Source organism: Dama dama, chromosome 29 (assembly GCF_033118175.1).
Source record: "Dama dama isolate Ldn47 chromosome 29, ASM3311817v1, whole genome shotgun sequence".
Taxonomy (NCBI): Eukaryota; Metazoa; Chordata; class Mammalia; order Artiodactyla; family Cervidae; genus Dama; species Dama dama.
The window spans coordinates 37,314,589-37,339,123 of NC_083709.1; the positions used below are offsets into that span (position 1 = coordinate 37,314,589).

General features: G+C 37.6%; 1 protein-coding gene across 7 annotated transcripts in view; it reads right to left on the bottom strand.

The window, feature by feature from the left end:
• Positions 1–24,535, bottom strand: part of CCDC171 (coiled-coil domain containing 171) — a 317,640-nt gene that overhangs the window by 101,255 nt on the left and 191,850 nt on the right. For all 7 annotated transcript variants that reach the window (XM_061132151.1, XM_061132152.1, XM_061132154.1 and 4 more), the window contains one exon: positions 23,952–24,006. In XM_061132151.1, the coding sequence (XP_060988134.1) occupies positions 23,952–24,006 (55 nt within the window). The remainder of the gene's footprint in view (positions 1–23,951; positions 24,007–24,535) is intronic.

Consider the following 24,535-nt stretch of genomic DNA (forward strand, 5'->3'; position numbering starts at 1 on the left):
TGTGATCAAATATGAACGTCATTTCAAACTCACAAATTCTATGAGGTAGTAGGAAAGAGAGGATAACCAAAAAACATGGTATGTGTCTAGTGACAGAAGCAGGGATTAAAGCACATCATCGCAGCAGAAATGACATTCACAAGTTCGACAGTGATAACTAAATGGATATTTCCCTCTTTTACCTTTTCCTTAACTAGTTAGTTCATGAAATGGATAGAGTGTGGTAGTACTCTTATTAGTAACAATACCACTAGCACTCCTAAAGTACTTCATACTTTTCAAAGTACTCTGCACACTATCACACGTCATTCTGCCATCCATCTTGTGAAAGAGTTACTGCCATCCCTAATATAAGGAAATTGTGTCCCGGGCTCCTAGCCACACAAAACAGTGCCTCTGAGTATCTACAATGACAGTTAACAGACGAGCAAATTGCTCAAGATCTTGTTACTCCTTCCATTTCCCTACCTAAAAATAAACACTATTTTATTTTTCCTTCTCTTTGTCCCTTGTCTGGCAAGCTTAGCAAAAATATGTGTCATAAAAGTAGTTTTGTGGTCAGCAGTGAAGATTGTTATCGAAACACCCTGATTTTCCTCAGTAGTTTCAGTGGACCTGTGCACATTTTTCATTCATTCATGTATTTTCTCCCTGACCCTTCAACACACACACACACACACACACACACACACACACACACACACAAAATTATCATACTGAGAGACAGGTACCTGTGAGCAATCTTCCTTACACAATGACCATAATCACACTCGGAAGACCCCCAAACTACAAGGTCCCAGGGTATGTGCAGCAGCTCCTGCTGTGCTCCGCACCTATGGGACGGAGACTCTGGCCTATGCAGCAGAAGCAGGCACTCCATTGGCACTGCAGCAAGCACAGAAACTCCTCCTTTGAAAAGAAGTGAGAAACCAGCCTGCTTTTGCTGCAGGTTATTTAATTTAACCTCCAACTCCGGAGCAGAGCCAGAACTCTCTGCTGTCACCAAAAAAAAAGGGCAAAATCTACCACGACCACAACCACTCCACACATTATTGTTCCACCCCAATTATGGAACTAGAAAACTGATCTCTTGAATTAAATTATCAAGCTGGCTACATCCCAATTAAGGATCTGAAAAACTGAACCCTCAAATCAAATTATCAACCTGGAAAATAGGATGATATAATCACAGACATCGTATAAAGGCACTAGGCAGGATGATAAATCTGTGGCGTAGGTTGTATACCATAGACTGCTCCTTGCAGATAGATTACTGTGACCTTGATCTATTTAAACAAACAGAAAACGAATACTCGAGTACAGAAAGATGTATTTATGAATTGTTCGAGTTCTCCACACAGAGATATTTTCTTCCCTAGGGCAAATTATTCCAAAGGGTAAAGACAGATACACACTGAAATTATTTAGATGTGTTTAAGCTAAAAATTGGTAAGCACGTGGACATGACATTCTGTGGTCTCTTCTCTTTAGTTTGTCAAGGTTTTTAAATCCCTCTTGAGCTGAAGTACCGTTTTTAGCTTGGCTAGGTCAGAATGACACTGAACAACATGAATGATGACACACAAGACAGCTATCTGGGCAGAGTTGTCATCAGCAAACCAGCTGTGCTAACACCTGTATGTCTTGCACAGCTGATCTTCAGAATCAGGATCAAGAAACCAAGAATGGAAATAGGCTCAACCATCGTAAGTATCACAGGTGACATTTGGAGAGTCATTAATAAGTCACTTAAAACTGGGTTATGAGAGGCATATGATCATGTTTCAACTTTAACTGTCAGCTTTATTAATTAAAAATTATTCTGTGGTCTTTGTCTTCCGTATAAATGATCTGGAAATTAAAAAGCAAAATTAACTACGTATTACCAAATATTCTCATTCACATTTTTAAGGTAAGTATCACATGTAAAGATGTGGCCACTCAGAATCCTCACCTGTCACATTCTCTTTGACTCAATTCTACTCTAAAATTTTTCCTAACAATAAAAGTTATCATCTTTCCACTTCATAGGAATCAAATTAGTTGCTAACTATAAAATTTGTTGCCAGTGTATCTCTCTTTCCTAGAGACATTTTTATCATTGAATCGAGGCTTTCTCCTCTAGATCTTGATTATGCAAAGTAAATACACATGCTATTTTCAGCAATCAAAAAACGAAGACACAGGACTTCCCTGGTGGTCCAGCAATTAAGACTCTATGCTCCTAATGCAGGGAACCTAGGTTCCATCCTTGGTCAGGGAACTAGATCCCTTGTGTCACAACTAACACCCAGCACAGTCAAACTAAATAAAATAAAATTTTTTAAAAAATGAAGACAATATAAGCAAGACTTCCATTGGAATCTGGAGATAGTTTTAGTTGTGTTCAGAGACTGGGTAATGGTAAAAAAAGTTTGACTCATTCAACAAACATTCATCAAGTGCCTACTGGGTATCAAGCGCTATGATAGATGCTGAGCATATAAAAATTAAGGAGACAGAACTCCATCCCTCAAAGACTTAAAACTCCAGTGGCATAATTAATCTCTCAAAATGTATGTCCTAGCCTTCCCATTTATCCATAATGTCTCATTTCTCCTGTCAATTGCTATACCACCTTCTTTATTTGCCAGAAGAATTATGTTAATCAATCTCAAACCTTTATCTTTAGCTCTGCCTTTTCCCCTGAGGTCTAGATTCTCATATCCTGCTGATCACTCACTCCACAATACCTTAAACTCAGTATTTCCAAAACAAAATTCATCATTGTCTCCCTTTTCTTCACTAACAAAAAAAGGGCGGGGGGGGGGGGGGGAGCGCAAAAAAAGCCTGTTCCTCTTTTTGTTTTCCCAACATTAGTTAATCATACTGCCCATCTTGGGAACCACCCTTCCTTGCCTTTCACATTCCCATTTTTACTAAATAAGCTTCATATCCTTTCTTCTGACACCACTCATCATCACTATCTAGTCTCAAATCTTCACCAGTACTCATCTAGCCTACAAACTCAAGGTTCTTCATTATTTCATTACCAACTTCATTATTCACTATTTATGGTCTACAAATGTGCCTCCCAAAGCCCCAGTTTAGTAAGGAAATCTGACCACATCATTCCTTATCTTAAACCTTAGTTTAGTCTCCCTGCTCCATAATAAAGATCAAAGTGTCTTAAAAATGACAAAAAAAAAAAAAGTTATTCCATTACCTGGCTGCCACCTGTCTCATTCAACCTCATCTTCTGCACTCTCCTTGCACTTAATGCTGCACTGAGGCCATCTGGCCATTCATGCTTCCATGCACCTGCACATGCTACTCTCTCTGCTGAAATGCCTTTCTCATCTTTCCTCACACTTCAAAGCCCCATCCAAGCTTTAATTTTCTTCTAAGAAATTTCCAGCCAACCCTTGGGTTTTCTAAGCATGCTTCGTAGATGAATAACTATCTAAACAGATGTGGAACTGCAGTTTATGGGTACATATTTACCATAGTATACTGGAATTATACTGTCTCTACCTTGAAGAAAGAAACAATGAGATGTAAACACATATATATGTTGTTGTGATTGTTATTTGTGTGTCTGTTTGTTTCCCCAAAGGCTAGTACAGTTTCTGGCCCATAATATACATTCAAAAAGCATTTGTAGAGGGGAGAACAAGATGGTGGAGGAACAGGTGGATGTGGAGTACATCTCTCTCCATCTCTCTCCATGGATACATCAGGATACACCTTCAGACATAGAAGTGCATGCAGAACACAGCTGAGAGCAGGCAGGAGGACCTGACCAGCAGAAAAGAATACATAGACCCACACAAAACTCGGTAGGACGAAGGAACTAGGGGGAAAAAGAGGAGTGTTAATGGGACTGGACCTGCCCTCAGTGGGAGAGGGAACTGAAGCAGGGGTCCGATCCCCACATCGGGGCAGCTGTCTGAGTCAGAGAAGAAACATTTAAGGCTGAGAGGGAAACAGCTGATCTGTGGCAGCCTAAATGGAATGAGAATCAGACAGTCCTTGCCGCAGCCATACATACAGAGATGTAGATCCCCTGGAAGGTGCAACAGCTGGGAGCTGGAGTTCAGGGATTGTGGAGCAATCCCAGGGCAGGCGAGGGCTGCTGTTGACTGTGGAGAGACAGATCGAGGGGATGTGAAGGAGGAGACTGTGGTGGGAAATGCCTGTGGAGGAAAGCCGGGCAGCCATGGAAGCAAGGTGATACTGCTGAGTCACGTGCAGGGGGTGGAGCTATCACCATAGCCTCTTTCCCCACACAGCAGCATTGGCAGCTGAACAATAGAGAGGCTGGCCCATCAAATGCCTGACGCACTGAACTAGAGTAGGACCCCAGCCAGGGGGGCCCCTCTATGTGCCTGAAGCGTGGAATAATAGAGGAGGATCCCAGACAAGGGAGCCCTCTAAGGGCCTGAACGGGCAGAGCTACAGAGAAAGACCAGTCAAAGAGGCCTTTTGATTGCCAGCTACAAGAAGCTCAAAGAAAGACTCTGAAAGGGCCACAACTCCTGAGGCAGGGGCAGTTTGTGTCCCTGCACACTTGGCGCCGCCAAGGTCCCCGTAAGCCAAGCAGCTGCGCCACCTTCACGCTCAACTCTCACTGGGGCAGAGCTGCCACAGGCAGAAAAATGTCTCGCATCTATGCGCACAGGGTCACTTCGGTAGTGTCTGACTCATTGGAACCCTATGGACCACCAGGCTTCTCTGTCAGGGAGGCAGGTTCTCCAGGCAAGAATACTGGAGCATATTGGCCAACACTGGTTGCCATCCTCTTCTAGAGCTGCCCTAGCCACCAACCCCCCTGAGTACCTGGTGCTGCCAGAACCCTGGCGACCGAAGCAGCTGCACCACCTCCACACCTGGCCCTCACAGGGGCAAACCCAAGTGCTCCAAGGCAGTCACAGGAGCAAACCCCAGTGGACCACCCACATGCAGAGGTGGAAATAAAACCACAATTGAAACCCAGGGGCAGTGTGACTAAGGGAGAAGACTCAAAACCTTCCCACCAGCTATACAACTGCAGATTAAATCCACATGATCAACTAGGCAGACTCTGTTTCTATGAAATATAAAAAACGTCATTGAGATTACCCACAAAAGAAAACGCACTAGTTCTGATAGCTATGGACACTGGAGGAAAGAACATATAGGAATAGGACCAGACTAGAATTTGAGCTGCCCCCACAATAGGTCCAAAGAACAGCACAGTTTTGGAGGGCATCCTAGGGAGGTGAGGTGGACTGTGACTCCCAGCAAGGGGAAGGACTCTGACAGCAGTGACTCAAGAAAAACATTTATTATTCTTGTGTTTTGACTTCTTCTGTAAATTCTTTTGGATTTTTTTTTTTTTGTCTCCTTTTTATCCCCCTCTGTTGTAGCTGTAGATTTTAATGGCACTATGAAATTTAATTAACTTTTGAGCATTTTTTTTTTCTTTTTTCTCTCAGTCACATTTTATATTGTTGTTATAAACCCTGCCTCTACGTTGGGCTTTTGCAGTTCTGGGGAGTTTTCCGTTTTTTTCCTTTCTTTTCTCATTTTTAATTTTAGTTTTTTAAACCTATTATTTTTTTATAGATTTATTCCTTTGTTTGCTTTTCCTGCTGTTCTTCTCCCCTTACAGTTAAACTTTAATGTATATAAACCTTCTTCATCTACCTCTATTTAACTTTGTATATCTATTCTTTCTTTCTTTCCTTTCCTCTCAACATATTTGTTAATTTTATTTTTACTGCTTTATTCCCCAATTGGCACCTTGCTTTAGTTTTGTTTTCCAGTTTGTGCTTCAGTTAGTTTTGTTCAGGTAGATATAATTTTTGGTTTCTGTCATTTACCGGGTCAATCTATTGTACTTTATTTTTGTTGGGCTGTTTGGACTTTGCTCATGGATATATGTGTATATTCCACTCTTTTAATTATTATTTGCCAGAGTTTGTAACTGCCATTTGTCTGGGTTCATCTTTGGTTTCTTGTTTTTGGATATTTGTTTTAATCTCACTTAATGCCATAACAAACCACTTATGGACTCTATTCCTGACCAGAGATCAAGCCCTGAGCCTTTGGAGTGGGAGCACTGATTCCAAGACCCTAGACTACCAGAGAAATAACCCTAGGGAGTGTCAAATAGTGAGAACTTACACAAAGAAAACCACTAGAATACAAGACCTAACCACCAGTAGCACCCTGTGCTACTCATCTAAACAATAAACAAACAGAAATACAAAGTCAATCAGCAGCACACAGGACTACCACCTCACTCAGCCTTGCCCACCAGAGGAAAAACAAACAAACAAACAAAAAAATCACTCCAAATATCCCCCTATATGAAGCCTACACAAACCACTGGACCAACCTTCAGTTCAGTTCAGTTGCTCAGTCGTGTCCGACTCTTTGCGACCCCATGAATCGCAGCACACCAGGCCTCCCTGTCCATCACAAACTCCCGGAGTTTACTCAAATTCATGTTCATCGAGTCGGTGATGCCATCCAGCCATCTCATCTTCTGTCATCCCCTTCTCCTCCTGACCCCAATCCCTCCCAGCATCAGGGTCTTTTCCAATGACTCAAATCTTTGCATGAAGTGGCCAAAGTATTGGAGTTTCAGCTTCAGCATCAGTCCTTCCAATATACACCCAGGACTGATATCCTTCAGGATGGACTGGTTGGATCTACATGCAGTCCAAGGGACTCTCAAGCATCTTCTCCAACACTACAGTTCAAAAGCATCAATTTTTCGGCACTCAGCTTTCCTCACCATCCAACTCTCACATCCATACATGACCACTGGAAAAACCACAGCCTTGACCAGATGGACCTTTGTAGGCAAAATAATGTCTCTGCTTTTTAATATGCTATCTAGGTTGGTCATAACTTTCCTTCCAAGGAGTAAGCGCCTTTTAATTTCATGGCTGCAATCACCATCTGCAGTGATTTTGTAGCCCCCCCAAAAAAAGTCTGACACTGCTTCCACTGTTTCCCCATCTACTTGCCATGAAGTGATGGGACCGGATGCCATGATCTTAGTTTTCTGAAGGTTGAGCTTTAAGCCAACTTTTTCACTCTCCTCTTTCACTTTCATCAAGAGGCTTTTTAGTTCCTCTTCACTCTCTGCCATAAGGGTGGTGTCATCTGCATATCTGAGGTGATTGATATTTCTACTGGCAATCTTGATTCTAGCTTGTGCTTCCTCCAGCCCAGCGTTTCTCATGAGGTACTCTGCATATAAGTTAAATACGCAGGGTGACAATATACAGCTTTGACGTACTCCTTTTCCTATTTGGAACCAGTCTGTTGTTCCATGTCCAGTTCTAACTGTTGCTTCCTGACCTCCACACAGGTTTCTCAAAAGGCAGGTCAGGTGGTCTGGTATTCCCATCTCTTTCAGAAGTTTCCACAGTTTATTGTGATCCACACAGTCAAAGGCTTTGGCATAGTCAATAAAGCAGAAATAGATGTTTTTCTGGAACTCTCTTGCTTTTTCAATGATCCAACGGATATTGGCAATTTGATCTCTGGTTCCTCTGCCTTTCCTAAAACTAGATTGAACATCTGGAAGTTCACAGCTCACATATTGTTGAAGCCTGGCTTGGAGAATTTTGAGCATTACCTTACTAGTGTGTGAGATGAGTGCAATTGTGCAGTAGTTTGAGCATTCTTTGGCATTGCCTTTCTTTGGGATTGGAATGAAAACTGACCTCTACCAGTCCTGTGGCCACTGCTGAGTTTTCCAAAGTTGCCAGCATATTGAGTACAGTACTTTCACAGCATCATCTTTCAGGATTTGAAATAGCTCAACTGGAAATCCATCACCTCCACTAGCTTTGTTCGTAGTGATGCTTTCTAAGGCCCACTTGACTTCACATTCCAGGATGTCTGGCTCTAGGTGAGTGATCACACCATTGTGATCATCTGGGTCGTGAAGATCTTTTCTTCTGTGTATTCTTGCCACCTCTTCTTAATATCTTCTGCTTCTGTTAGGTCCATACCATTTCTGTCCTTTATCAAACCCATCTTTGGTGAAATGTTCCCTTGGTACCTCTAATATTCTTGAAGAGATCTCTAGTCTTTCCCATTCTGTTGTTTTCCTCTATTTCTTTGCATTGATCGCTGAGGAAGGCTTTCTTATCTCTCCTGGCTATTCTTTGGAACTCTGCATTCAAATGGGAATATCTTTCCTTTTCTCCTTTGCTTTTCACTTCTCTTCTTTTCACAGGTACTTGTGAGGCCTCCTCAGACAACCATTTTGCCTTTTTGCATTTCTTTTCCATGGGAATGGTCTTGATCCCTGTCTCCTTTACAATGTCACAAACCTCCATCCATAGTTCATCAGGCACTCTATCAGATCTATTCCCTTAAATCTATTTCTCACTTCCACTGTACAGTCATAAGGGATTTGATTTAGGTCATACCTGAACGGTCTAGTGGTTTTCCCTACTTTCTTCAGTTTAAGTCTGAATTTGGCAATAAGGAGTTCATGATCTGAGCCACAGTCAGCTCCTGGTCTTGTTTTTGCTGACTGTATAGAGCTTCTCCATCTTTGGCTGCAAAGAATATAATCAATCTGATTTTGGTGTTGACCATCTGGTGATGTCCATGTGTAGAGTCTTCTCTTGTGTTGTTGGAAGAGGGCGTTTGCTATGACCAGTGCGTTTTCTTGGCAAAACTCTATTAGCTTTTGCCCTGCTTCATTCCGTACTCCAAGGCCAAATTTGCCTGTTACTCCAGGTGTTTCTTGAGTTCCTACTTTTGCATTCTAGTCCCCTATAATGAAAAGGACATCTTTTTTGGGTGTTAGTTCTAAAGGTCTTGTATGTCTTCATAGAACTGTTCAACTTCAGCTTCTTCAGCATTACTGATTGTGGCATAGGCTTGGATTATCGTGATATTGAATGGTTTGCCTTGGAAATGAACAGAGATCATTCTGTCATTTTTGAGATTGCATCCAAGTACTGTATTTTGGACTCTTTTGTTGACCATCATGGCTACTCCATTTCTTCTAAGGGATTCCTACCCACAGTAGTAGATATAATGGTCATCTGAGTTAAATTCACCCATTCCTGTCCATTTTAGTTCGCTGATTCCTAGAATGTTGACATTCACTCTTGCCATCTCCTGTTTGACCACTTCCAATTTGCCTTGATACATGGACCTAACATTCCAGGTTCCTATGCAATATTGCTCTTTACAGCGTCGGACCTTGCTTCTATCACCAGTCACATCCACAACTGGGTATTGTTTTTGCTTTGGCTCCATCCCTTCATTCTTTCTGGAGTTATTTCTCCACTGATATCCAGTAGCATATTGGGCACTTACCAACCTGGGGAGTTCATCTTTCAGTGTCCTATCATTTTCCCTTTTCATGCTGTTCATGGGGTTCTCAAGGCAAGAATACTGAAGTGGTGTGCCATTCCCTTCTCCAGTGGACCACATTCTGTCAGCCCTCTCCACCATGACCCGTCTGTGTTGGGTGGCCCCACACAGCATGACTTAGGTTCATTGAGTTAGACAAGACTGTGGTCCGTGTGATCAGATTGGCTAGTTTTCTGTGATTATGGTTTCAGTGTGCCTGCCCTTTAATGCCCTCTCGCAACAGCTACCGTCTTACTTGGGTTTCTCTTACCTTGGACGTGGGGTATCTCTTTACAGCTGCTCTAGCAAAGTGCAGCTGCTGCTCCTTAGGAGGGCAGAAAACAAAAGGAAGAAAGAATTCAACCTTGAACCCTGGGAAAAGCAGACCTCAAACACAATAACTTAAAAAAAAAATAATGAAAACACAGAGAAATACAACACTAATGAAGGAACAAACTAGAAATACAGTATTCCAAATAAATGAAGAGGAAATAGGCAAACCACCTGAAAAAGAATTCAGAATAATGACAGCAAAGATGATCAAAAACCTTGAAAACAAAATGGAGAAAATGCAAGAATCAATTAACAAAGACCTAGACTAAAAAAAAGAATAAACATACAAAGAAAAACAACACAATTACTGAAATTAAAAATACTCTTGAAGAAATCAATAGCAGAATATCTGAAGCAGAAGAATGAATCAGTAAGCTGGAAGATAAAATGGTGGAAAGAAAGTGAAAGTGAAATCAGTCATATTTGACTCTTTGAACCCCATGGACTGTAGACTACCATGCTCCTCAATCCATGGGATTTTCCAGGCAAGAGTACTGGAGTGGGTTGCCATTTCCTTCTCCAGAGGATCTTCCCAACCCAGGGATCAAACCTGGGTCTCCCACATTGTAGGCAGATGCTTTACTGTCTGAGCCAGCAGGGAAGTCTAAAATGGTGAAAATAACTTTTGAAGAGCAGAATAAAGTAAAAAGAATGAAAAGTACTGAGGACAGTCTCAGAGACCTCTGGGACATATCAAATGCACCAGCATTCGAATTATAGGGGTCCCAGAAGAAAAGGAAAAAGAAAGGGTATGAGAAAATTTTTGAAGAGATTATAGTTGAAAATTTCCCCAACATGGAAAAGGAAATAGTCAGTCAAGTCCAAAAGGCACAAAGACTTCCATACAGGATAAACCCAAGGAAAAACATACCAAGACACATACTAATCAAGCTAACAAAGACTAAACACAAATAAGGAATATGAAAAGCAGCAAGGGAGAAGCAACAAGTAACATACAAGGGAAATGCCATACGCTTAACAGCTGATCTTCCAGCAGAAACTCTGAAGGCCAGAGGCAAATGGCAGGATATATTTAAAGTACTGAAAGGGAAAAATCTACAACCAAGATTACTGAACCCAGCAAGGATCTCATTCAAAACTGATGGAGAAATAGAAACCTTTTCAGACAAGCAAAAGTTGAAGAGAAGTCAGTACCATCAAACCAGCTTTACAACAAATGTTAAATGGATACAGTCAAGAAATACAAGAGATCTACAAAATCAACATCAAACAATTAAGAAAATGGCAATAGGAACATCTGTATCAATAACTACTTTAAATGTAAATAGATTAAATGCTCCAACCAAAAGACACAGACTGGCTGAATGGATACAAAAACAAGACCCATATACATGCTGTTTACAAGAAACCCACTTCAGACATAAGGACACATATAGACTGAAAGTGAGAGGATAGAAAAATATATTCCATGCAAATGGGGGAAAAAAGAAAGCTGGAGTAGCAATCCTCATACCAGACAAAATAGACCTTAAAATAAAGAAGATTACAAGAGACAAGGAAGGACACTACATAATGACCAAGGGATCAATCCCAGAGGAAGACATAACAATTATAAATATCTATGCACCCAACACAGGAGCACCTCAATACATAAGACAAACACTAACAGACATAAAAGCAGAAATTGACAGTAACACCATAATAGTAGGAGACTTTAACACCACACTCATACTAGTGGACAGATCATCAAAACAGAAAATTAAAAAGGAAACACAAGTCTTAAATGATACATTAGATGAGATGGATCTCATTGATATCTTCAGGACATTCCATCCAAATGCAGAAGAATACACCTTCTTCTCAAATGCATATGGGACATTCTCCAGGATAGACCACATCTTGGGTTACAAATCAAACCTCAGTAAATTTAAAAAAACTTAAATCATATCAAGCATCTTCTCTGACCACGCTATGAAACTAGATATCAGTTGCAAGGAAAAAAACTGTAAGAAACACAAATACATGGAGATTAAACAACACAATTCTAAATAACCAACAGGTTACTAAAGAAATTAAAAGGGAAATAAAAACATTTCTAGAAGCAAATGACAATGAAAACACAACAACACAAAACCTCTGGGATGCAGCAAAAGCAGTTCAAAGAGGGAAGTTTGTAGCAAAACAATCCTATCTCAAGAAACAAGAAAAACATCGAATTGACAACCTAACTTTACACCTAAAACAACTGGAAAAAGAAGAACCAAAAAAAAAAACCTCAAAATTAGTAGAAAGAAAGAAATCATAAAGATCCGAGCAGAAATAAATGAAAAAGAAATGAAAGAAATAGTAAAGATTAATAAAAACTAAAAGTCAGTTCTTTGAGAAGATAAACAAAATTGACAAGCCTTTAGCCAGACTCATCAAGAACAAAAGAGAGAAGAATCAAATCAACAAAATTCTAAATGAAAAAGGAGAGGTTACAACAGACAATGCAGAAATACAAAGGATTATAAGAGACTATTATGAACTACTACATGACAATAAAATGGATAACCTGGAAGAAATGGACAGATTCTTAGATAAGTTCAGTCTTCTGAGACTGAGCCAGGAAGAAATAGAAATTATGAACAACCCAATTACAAGCACTGAGATTGAAGCTGTGATCAAAAATCTCCCAAAAAACAAAAGCCCAGGACCAGATGGCTTCACAGGAGAATTCTATCAAATATTTAGAGAAGAGCTAAAGCCTATCCTTTTAAAACTCTTTCAAAACACTGCACGGGAAGGAACACTCCCACTCATTCTATGAGGCCACCATCACCCTGTTACCAAAACCAGACAAAGACAACACAAAAAAAGAAAACTATAGACCAATATCACTGATGAACATACATGCAAAAATCCTCAACAAAATTTTAGCAAACAGGATTCAGCAACACATTGAAAAGCACATACACCATGATCAAGTTGGGTTTATTCCAGAAATGCAAGGATTCTTCAATATATGGAAATCAATCAATGAATACACCATATTAACAAACTGAAAGATAAAAACCATATGATAATCTCAATAGATGCAGAAAAAGCCTTTGACAAAATTCACCACCCATTTATGATTAAAACTCTTCAAAAAATGGGCATAGAAGGAACCTACCTCAACATGTTTAAGGCCATAAATGATAAGCCTACAGCAAACATTATTCTCAATGGTGAAAAACTGAAAGCATTCCCCCTAAGATCAGGAACAAGACAAGAGTGTCCACTTTCACCACTACTATTCAACATAGTTCTGAAGTCCTAGATACAGGAAGCAGAGAAGAAAAAGAAATAAAAAGAACCCAGATCAGAAAAGAAGTGAAGCTCTCACTGTCTGCAGATGACATGATACTGTACATAGAAAATCCTAAAGATAGTATCAGAAAATTACTACAGCTAATCAGTGAATTTAGCAAAGTTGCAGGATACAAAATCAATACACAGAAATCACTTGCATTTCTGTATACTAACAATGAAAAATCAGAGAAATTAAGGAATCAATCCCATTCACCAATGCAACAAAAATAATTAAATATCTAGGAATAAACTTACCTAAGGAGACAAAAGAACTGTACACAGAAAATTATAAGACATTAATGAAAGAAATAAAAGATGACATAAACAGATGGACAGATATTCCATTATCCTGGGTAGGGAGAATCAATATTGTGAAAATGACTATACTATCAAATGCAATCTACAGATTCAATGTGATCCCTATCAAATTACCAATGGCTACTTTCACAGAACTAGAACAAAAAAATTTCACAATTCATATGGAAACACAAAAGACCCCCAAATAGCCAAAGCAGTCTTGAGAAAGAGGAATGGAGCTGGAGGAATCAAGCTTCCAGACTTCAGATTATACCACAAAGCTACAGTCATCAAGACAGTATGGTACTGGCACAAAAAAACAGAAATACAGACCAATGGAACAAGATAGAAAGCCCAGAAATAAACCCATGCACCTATGGCTAACTTATTTTTGACAAAGGAGACAAGAATACACAATGAGGCAAAGACAGCCTCTTCAGTAAATGGTGCTGGGAAAATTGGACAGCAACATGTAAAAGAATGAAATTAGAACACTTCCTAACACCATACACAAAGACAAACTCAAAATGAATGAAAGACCTAAATATAAGACCAGAAACTGTAAAACTCTTAGAGGAAAACATAGGCAGAACACTCAATGACATAAGTCAAAGCAAGATCCTCTATGACGCACCACCAAGAGTAGTGAAAATAAAAACAAAAGTAAACAAGTGGGACCTGATTAAACTTAAAAGCTTTCACACAGCAAAGGAAACTATAAGCAAGGTGAAAAGACAACGCTCAGAATGGGAGAAAATAATAGCAAGTAAAACAACTGACAAAGGATTAATTTCCAAAATATACAAGCAGCTCATACAAATCAATGCCAGAAAAACAAACAACCCAATCAAAAAGTGGGAAAAAGACCCAAACTGCCATTTCTCCAAAGAAGACATACAGATGGCTAACAAACACATGAAAAGATGCTCAACATTGCTCATTATTAGAGAAATGCAAATCAAAACCACAAGGAGATATCACCTCACACCGGTCAGAATGGCCATCATCAAAAAGTCTACAAACAATAAATGCTGGAGAGGGTGTAGAGAAAAGGAAACGCTCTCGCACTCTTGGTGGGAATGAAAAAACTAGGAATAGAACCAACATATGACTCAACAATCCCACTCCTAGGCATATAACCTGAGGAAACCAAAACTGAAAAAGACACATGTATCCCACTGTTCACTACAGCACTATTTACAATAGCTAGAACATGGAAGCAACCTAGATGTCCATTGACAGATGAATGGATAAAGAAGTCTTGGTACATATACACAATGGAATATTACTCAGCCATAAAAAGGAACACATTTGAATCAGTTCTGATGAGGTGGATGAACCGAAAACCTATTACACAGAGTGAAGTGAGTCAGAAAGAGAAAGATAAATATCTTATTCTAACGCACATATATGGAATCTAGAAAAAAGGTACTGAAGAATGCATTTACAGGGCAGGAATGGAGAAACAGGCATAGAGAACAGACTTATGGACATGCAGAGAGGGGAGGACAGGGTGAGATGTATGGAAAGAGTAACATGGAAACTTACATTACCATATGTAAAACAGATAGCCAACAGGAATTTGCTATATGGCTCAGGAAACTCAAACAGGGAATCTGTTTCAACCTAGAGGGGTGGGATGGGGAGGGAGATGGGAGGAAGGTTCAAACGGGAGGGGATATATGTATACCTACAGCTGATTCATGTTGAGGTTTCACAGAAAACAGCAAAATTCTGTATAGAAATTACCCTTCAATAAAAAAATAAATTAAAAAGAAAAAATAAATAGATAAAGCATTTGTAGGACTCAGATATTACAAGAAAACAACCATTAGAACTCAACTATTATTTATAGTAAATACTGTGTTTTAGGGCTTCCCTATAGCTCAGTTGGTAAAGAATCCACCTGCAATGCAGGAGACCAGGTTAGATTCTTGGGTTGGGAAGATTCGCTGGAGAAGGGATATGCTACCCACTCTAGTATTCTTGGGCTTCCCTTGTGGCTCAGCTGGTAAAGAATCTGCCCACAATGCAGGAGAACTGGGTTCAATCCCTGGGTTGGGAAGATCCCCTGGAGAAGGGAGAAGCTACATACTCCAGTATTCTGATCTAGAGAATTTGATGGATAAGACTACACACTCCAGTATTCTGATCTAGAGAATTTGATGGATAAGACTTTATTATACAAGCAGATCCAAGAATGTCATAAAAAAAAAAGAAAAAAAAACCTCTTGTGACTTCCTAGTCATTGGTCTAGTGTCATTTCAGCCTTACAACTTTACAGGATTTATAGATTCAAGGTATTTCAAGTCTTTTGAGGTTTCTGAATTGTGACCTCCTCTTTTATCTTTTAGCCGTTTTATTCAAAAGGCATCTGACACTGATCATAAAAGTTCAAAGGTAATTTTACAGTTCATAGTACACTGTGATCATACATAGGAAACACTTTTGTTAATTCTCCCAAACTTGAAGGACTCAGCAATCTCTAAAAGCTTCAAGAATTCAGCCATTCTGCTAATTCAATAACAATTTTTAAAAGATTACAAAAAAATGTTCAGTTCTTCCCCACACTCCAAATATAATGATGTCAACTTACTTTCACCCCCACCTATAGTAAACCAAGATATCTCTCTATTACTATCCAATAAGTACTAACAGAACTACATTTTCTCACACCTAACCCTAAATAATCTAGACACTATCCTATCCATGGGCTTCCCTGGTGGCTCAGATGGTAAAGATCTACCTATAGCGCTCTTCTATCCATGTAGTCATCACTCCATCCTGAAACTTATTTTAATACAATGACTGTATTCTCCTTCTTTTCCTCACAATAGAAATATTTAACTATGGTTGGAGGCCTCTTAATTTTTTTAAATTTTCAATTCATGAGAGGATATATTATCAGTAATATTAAAAGCCTACTGGTAAAATTATTAGGAAAATAAAAGTACACCATATCAGCAAGAGATTCTAGCAAAAATGTCAGAGTGGAGAACCCCAAAGGCCAGTGCCTCCACAAGGCAGTGAATAAACTGGGGAAATGTGTCAGAATCAACTTTTTCAGACCTCTGAAAACTAACTGAATGTTTACTGTAGCCAGGAAAAATCTTAATCAAGAAAAAGCACCTGAATCTTGCTATTAAGCAAGTCACTAAGCAAACAGAAGCTACTATACTACAGTGAGCGGCAGCAACAAACGCGAGGGCTGCAGTGGGAGGGCATTTGAATTCCAGAGTTGTCATCCGCAACATTCTCCGAGAGCTCAGCAGTAAAGAATCAACCTGCGATGCAGGAGATGAGAGTTTGGTTCCTCAGTGGGAAGATCTCCCGGAGAAGGGAAATGGCAACCCACTTCAGGATTCTTGCCTGAAAAATCCCATAGACAGAAGAGCCTGATGGACTAAAGTCCAAAGGGCTGCAAAGAGCCAGACAAGACTGAGCAAATGAGCATGATCACACAAATATTCAAAATACCCACTTTTCAACAAAAAACTATAAAGTATGCAAGAAAAAAAAGTATGGCCCATACATAAGAAAAACAGAAATTAATAGGAACTGTTCCTGGGGAAACCTAGATATTGGATTTATCATACAATGACTTTAAATCAATTATTTCAAATGTGCTTTAAAACGTTAAAGGAAACCATGTACAAAGAACCAAAGGAAAACCATGAGAATAACTTCTTCAAAAATGAGAAATATAAATAGATATGAAGTATAAAAAGGAACTGAAGAGAAATTTTGGAGTTGACATATTCCAAAATGCTGGAAAAAAATGAACTGTCAATCAAAAATTCTATATCCAACAAAAATATTCTTCCAAAATGAAGGAGAAAGTAAGCCATTCCAAGACATACAAAAAGCTGAGAGTGTTCTTTACCACCAGCCCTGCCCAGAAGAAAGGTTAAAGGGAGTCCTTCAGCCTGAAATGAAAGGACATTAGACTGTAATTCAAATCGACAAGAAGAAATTAAGAATATCAGTAAAGGAAACTGCATATGTAAATATAAAAGTCTGTATTCATCTATTTTTTTATTTATAACTCCTTTTTCCTATATGATTTAAAAGATAGCAACATAAAACAATAATTATAAACCACTGCAAACCATACAGAATTAACTTAAAACTAAACAGCAAAAAGATATTTGGAAAACGTCCAAATGTTTTGGAAATTAAACAACTTACTCTTATGATGCAGGGAGCTCACATCTGGCTCTGTGACAAGTGAGAGGGGTAGGATGGAGTGGGAGGTGGAAGGGAGGTTCAAAAAGGAGGGGACATATGTGTACCTATGGCCGATTCATGCTGATACACGGCAGAAATCAACACAGTATTGTAAAGCAATTATCCTCCAAATAAAAATAAATAACATTTTTTAAAAAAAAACATAAAGGGTGAGGGAAGGTAAAGAAAAAAAAAACACTCTTAAACAATGAATAAGTCAAGGAAGAAATCACAGAAAAATTATAAAATATTAATACTTTAATATAAACAAAAACACCACATAACCAAACTTGTGGAAAGCAGTGACAGTTGTGCTCACAAAGAAATTTACAGCTTAAATGCCTGCATTAAAGAAGAACGGTCTCAAATCAATAATCCAAGCTTCCATCTAAGGGAAGTGGAAAAAGAAGAACAAACTAAACCCAAAGCAAACAAAAGGGAGGAAATAATAAAGATGTGAGCAGAGATAAATACAGGAGAGAATAGAAAAATAATAGAGCAAATCAAGAAAATCAAATCTGATCCCTTGAAGAGATCAACAAAATTGACAAACCTTAACTAGACTCACTAAGAAAAGAAAGATTAACAAATTACTAAAATTAGGAATAAAAATAGAACATTACTACTGATTTGGAGAAATAAACAATTCTAAGAAAATGAACAACTTTGTGTCAATAAATTAGATAACCTAGATGAAAAAGACAAATTCCTAGAAACACATGAACTATCAAAACTGACTCAAAAATAAAACTTGTATAGATCTATTATAAGGGAAAAGCAAGAGAATTCCAGAAGAACATCTACTTCTGCTTTATTGATTATGCAGGTCAAGAAGCAACAGTTAGAATCAGACATGGAACAACAGACTGGTTCAAAATTGGGAAAGGAGTACGTCAAGGCTGTATATTGTCACCCTGCTTATTTAACTTCTATCAGTAACCTCAGATACGCAGATGACACTACCCTTATGGCAGAAAGTGAAGAGAAACTAAAGAGCATCTTGATGAAGTGAAAGAGGAGAGAAAAAAAGCTGGTTTAAAACTCAACATGCAAAAAACAAAGATCATGGCATCCAGTCCCATCACTTCATGGCAAATAGATGGGGAAACAATGGAAACAGAAACAGACTTTATTTCCTTGTGCTCCAAAATCACTGCAGATGGTGACTGCAGCCATGAAATCAAAAGATGCTTGCTCCTTGGGAGAAAAGCTATGACCAACCTAGACAGCATATTAAAAAGCAGAGATATTACCTTGCCAACAAAGGTCCATCTAGTCAAAGCTATGGTTTTTCCAGCAGTCACGTATGCATGTGAGAGTTGAGCGCCGAAGAATTGATGCTTTTGAACTGTGGTGTCAGAGAAGATTCTTGAGAGCCCCTTGGACAGCAAGGAGATCCAACCAGATCCTAAAGGAAATCAGTCCTGAATATTCATTGTAAGGACTAATGCTGAAGCTGAAACTCCAATATTTTGGCCACCTGATGTGAAGAACTGACTCATTGGAAAAGACCCTGATTCTGGGAAAGGTTGAAGGCAGGAGGAGAAGGGGACGACAGAGGATGAGATGGTTGGATGGCATCACTGACTCGATGGACATGAGTTTGAGCAAGCTCCGGGAGTTGGTGATGGACAGGGAAGCCTGGCGTGCTACAGTCCTTGGGGTCACAGAGTCAGACACGACTGAGCGACTAAACTGAACTGATTACAAGGAAAGAAATTGAATCAGTAATCAAAAAACTTTCAACAAAGAAAATCACCAGACCATACTTTACTGGTAAAATCTACCAAAAGTTTAAACAATTAACACCAAACTTTTTCAAACTCTTCCAAAAAATTGAAGTGGAGAGGCTACATCTTAACTCATTCTATGAGGACAGTATTACACTGAAACCAAAGTCAGACAATGATATCATGGGAAAACTACAGACCAATATTCCTTACGATCACAGATGCAAAAATCCTCAAAAAATACTAGGAAGCCAAATGCAGCAGTACAGTCAAATGATTATACTGTACATAATGAAGTGCTATTTACACCAGAAATGCAAAGGTGGTTTAGCATATGTAAGCCAATCTATATAGTGCACAACATTAAAAGAATGAAGGTTGAAAGTAAAAAAGATTATCTAATTTGAGGCAGAAAGAGCCTTTTACAAAAATAACAACACTCTTTCACGATAAGAAAACTTCAAAAAACTAGAAACAGAAAAACATTTCCTCACTCTCATGCAGGACATCTATGAAAAAAATAGATGTAACATCATATTTAATGATGCAAAACCAAAAGCCTTCCCTATAAAGATCAGGAACAACATACAAGGACGTCTGCTGTCATCACATTATCTTATGGCTAGGACTGCAAGTTCTAGCCAGACAATTAGATTTAAAAAAAGAAAGAAAGGAAAGGAGTGGGGAGGAAAGGAAAAGAAGAAAGAAAGAAAGGACACCCAAATTAGAAAGAAGTAAGTAAAACTATCTTTTATTTATAGATATCATAATCTTATATATAGAAAATCATAAAGAATCCACACAAAAAATTATTTGAGCTATTAAATTCAGCAAAGTTGCAATATATAAAGCCAATACACAAAATCAGCTATACTTCCATACACTAGCAATTAAGAACCAAGAAGTGAATTTAAAAATAATTTCATTTACAACAGCATTTCAATGGATAGAATAATGAGGAATAAATTCAAACAAGGGACAAAACTTGTACACTGAAAACTATAAAACACTGTTGAAAGAAATTAGAGATTTAAATAAATGGGAAGACATCTCATGTCATGAATTGCAGGACTTAAGACAGCAATTCTCCCCAAATTTGATCTAGTAAATCTAATTGAATCACTACTAAAATTCCAACTGTCTTTTTCAGGCTGGATGGGGTGGGGAAGGCAGTTTGGGGGAGAATGGATACATGAATATGTATGGCTGGGTACCCTCACTGTTCACCTGACCATCACAATATCATTCATCAGTTCATCAATACAAAATAAAACATTTAAAAATTTTAAAAAATTGAAAAATGATCCTAAAATTCATATGGAATTACATGGCACCCTGAAAAGTCAAATCAATCTTGAGAAAATAATAAACTTGGAAGACTCACATTTCTAGATTTCAAAATTTACTACAAAGCTACAGTGATCAAAACAGTGTGGCAGTGATCTAAAGATGAGTACAAATATCAATGGAATAGAATTGAGATTCCAGCAATAAACTTATTCATCTGTTGTAAAATGATTTTCACTAAGAGTACTAAGGTTACTAATGGTGGGAAAGAACAGTCTTTTTAATACATGGGGTGTTGGGACAATTGGACATCCATGGAAAAGAATGAAGCTGGATCCTTGCATCACACCATATGTAAGAATTAACTCAGTGTGGAGCAAAGACCTAAGTGTAAGAGTTAAGACTATAAAACTCTCTGAAGTAAACTTAGGGGGAAATCTTCACAACCTTGGATTTGGCAATGCATTCTTAGATATGAGACCAAACATGATCAACAAAAGAAAAAACCTGGACTTCATCAAAGTTAAAAACTTTTGTTCATCAAAGGACACTGACAAAAGAGTCAAAAGACAATAGCAGAATAGGCTAAGGGGGTATAGAAGTGACTACTTAATGGTACTGGGTTTCTTTTGGGGATGATAAAAATACTCTAGATTAGATATTTGTGATTGTTGAATAGCATTACAAATATATTGAAAGCCACCAAATTGTACATTTTTTAATGGTTTAAATAGTGATTTCTTTTAACTTTCAATAGTTATGGTTTTTCGAAAATACAAAAAGTAGTTCAGAATTCAACTAATCAGAAGTGTGTATTAAAAAATACACATCATGAAAAGTTGTAATAATTTGTATATCTTTGTCCTAATATTCTTAACCCCAATAACTTGAAATTAGTCCAAAAAGGTTTCCTAATAAAAAGTTAGCTTCTGGTCTACATTTAAAACAATCATAAATTAAATATAAATTCAATTAAAATAAAATTTCTATTTCTTTGAAAAAATAGATGCTTTTAAATAAGAATGATGGGCCTTCTTTATTTAATACTAGTGTCAGTCCCAAATAGGGTTTTAAAAATCATAAACAGTCAACTGCTGTGCATAATACAGTTTTAGTATTTGAAAAGTTGAATGTATCAAATTTAAAAATGAACAAATACCATAAAAATAATAGCTTCTCCTAAAAACAATTATGTTTAGTTTAAGTTATTTAAAGTACAAGAAAATAATTTCTACATGAAAGTTCTTTTTATTTGATTCTTGTGTTAGAAGTTAGTATTAAAATTCAATTCAGCAGGTTAAAAATTATTTTTATTCCAGAAAACTTGGTGCATACCTTGAAAACACATGTGCCTAAAAAATCTGAATAGCTATATTATTTGACTATGTACAGTAAACTGTGCTAAAGAGCTTGGATGTAACCACAATCATTTTTACCACACAATGGGATAGCCCAAACCCTCCTTCTGTACTACTCTTAGTTTCTCCAAGAAATACAATGCACTAGACAGCCCACAGTGGCCAGAAAAATAAACCTGCAAGCTCTGCTTGAAGACAGATGGGCTGCACCTCCCTGAGAACTTCAGAAAGGACCCGCTGGGTCTCCTCCTTATCACCCATTTGTTCTCACCCACACTTTGTAGAAAACAGAATTAGTCCAATAATAGTTAGCCTTTCCTAAAATTTCATGTCAAGCTTGAAGAGTAATTGTAATTTAAAAATCACTATATGTACAGAAATTTGCAAAATAACTATAACATCTAAAGGGGGGGAAAGCCATATAGCAAAAGTAAAACTACAGTGGTTGTAGGCCAATTCTACAGACATCTTTCTTTCTATATGTTAAAATCAAAAGAACTGGAAATGAAGAACTCTATAACTGTCCTGTTGCAATCAGTCTTTATCATACTTAAAGATATATTTTGCCATTCTCACAACAAAAAGGTAAGGTATGACATTTAGATTTCACACTGATGATGGGTTTTGTCTGATGTCAAAGTCCACGCCCAAGACAGTTGCTATCCAACATTATTTTCCTCTGTCCGAGGACGACAAACAATTGGGTTTCAAAGGCAACATTAACTGCTATAGAAAGATATGCCATGTACATGACATAATTTATTTTTCCTATCCAAAGTCTCACCATATACTGAAAAAACAAAAAAAAATCTAACCAAAATATATTTTTTCCTACAAACCTAAATTTCAGATTTCTAGCATATTTGGATTTGATGTGATCATATTTAAACCACACTAACTTGCTAAATATTTTAAACTGGAAGGAGGAGAATTCATAGTTTCAAATATTACTTAAAAATAACACTCAGAAATAAAAAAAATATCAGATTTTTTTTTCAGAATGCTTTTGGTGAGTCACTTTTAGCTAGTCACTTACAATATCAAAGAATACAGATGCCCAGTGTTTTTAACATGTTAAAATGTATTAAATATTAGTTTGTTAGTTATTTATTATTTCCTTAACAGGATTAGTTTTTAGGAGATTTTACATGATCTATAATTGTATTATATAAAAAATTTGATCCAAAAATTATTCTAAATATGATTCATTCATAAACTCCATGTATCTTAAAAGTACTCAGTACTTATATTTCTAACAAATTACCTGTTGAACAATAACAGAAACACATAAATAATGTTTCTCTACTTTTAAATAAGGGGTTTCCCTGGTGGCTCAGTGGTAAAGTGCCTGCCTACCAAGAAGATAAATTACAACTTGGAAAATATCATTGCCTAGGTTAAGGTAGATGAGTACTACCAAATACAATATATTACGTCTCTCTCTATATATATATATGTATATGTATATGTATATAGGATAGTAGGTTTAAGAGTGCTGAGAGGGACGATGTGTTAAGTTACTTCAGTCATGTCTGACTCTTGGCAGCCCCATGGACTATATAGCTCACCAGGCTCCTCTGTCCATGGAATTTCCCAGGCAAGAATACTGGAGTGGTTGCCATGTCCTCCTCCAGGGGATCTTCCTGACCCAAGGAGCAAACCGGTGTTTCTTACATCTCCTGTATTGGCACACAGGTTCTTTACCACTAGCACCACTTGGGACAGTGTGTTCAAACATTTTATCATAATGAGACATGATGATACCTTAATCACCTCTAATTCAGTGAGCAAAGACCACAAACAACTCAAGTGCAATTATACTAGTTTGGAGAAACCACTATTTTCATAGTTTCATCAAGTACATAAAGTGAATTCTGAAAAAAGTCATGCAATATAGCATTGTCCAATACAAATTTTCAGTCATTTGAAAGGATCCTTTTGTTAACTTATTTCTAAAGAAAGCTACAAAATGAATCAAAGTACTTTGTAGTTAATATTGATAAAATTAATGACCAGGAGAACTGTATCATAATACAAGCTGAACAATATTGAAGAAAAATTATAGTACCTTATGAAGCATATTTTCTACTGTTCTCATATGATTAGCAACACATTCTTTGTCTCTAGAAACAAAATAAAGATTAGGTATTAGTAAAACCCAAACCCTACAGTAACTGTCATTCATTTTAGTGTTAAGTCAATGTTACTGAAAAATAAGGGTTGGTTTTCACTGTACTCCTTCTAAAAGTGTAAAACCCAACCATATTCACTGGTATATTTTCATATTTAACTCTTCAGTTATATTGCCTGCCATAAATTAGATGTGAGAAAAACCTTATGAATATCTTCAAAGTTAAAAAAAAGAGTGAAAAAAGAAATCATGATTACATAATTGATATACAATGTGTTGAAAAGGTTAAACTTGCATTCTTTTAGCTTCTAATGAAAAAGACTTTAGCAATATTAGTGGTGGATATAAATGGCCATACTATGCACAATAATATTTTCCCTTTGACAGGTTTTTTGTGCTATAATAATTACACAAAAACCTTTTATGGCCTTGACTAGAAATATGCAAATTTACTATTCTCTTCTCTAGCCTTGTATATTGAACTTAGCTTTTACGATGAAATTAAAAGTTTAGATGGAAAT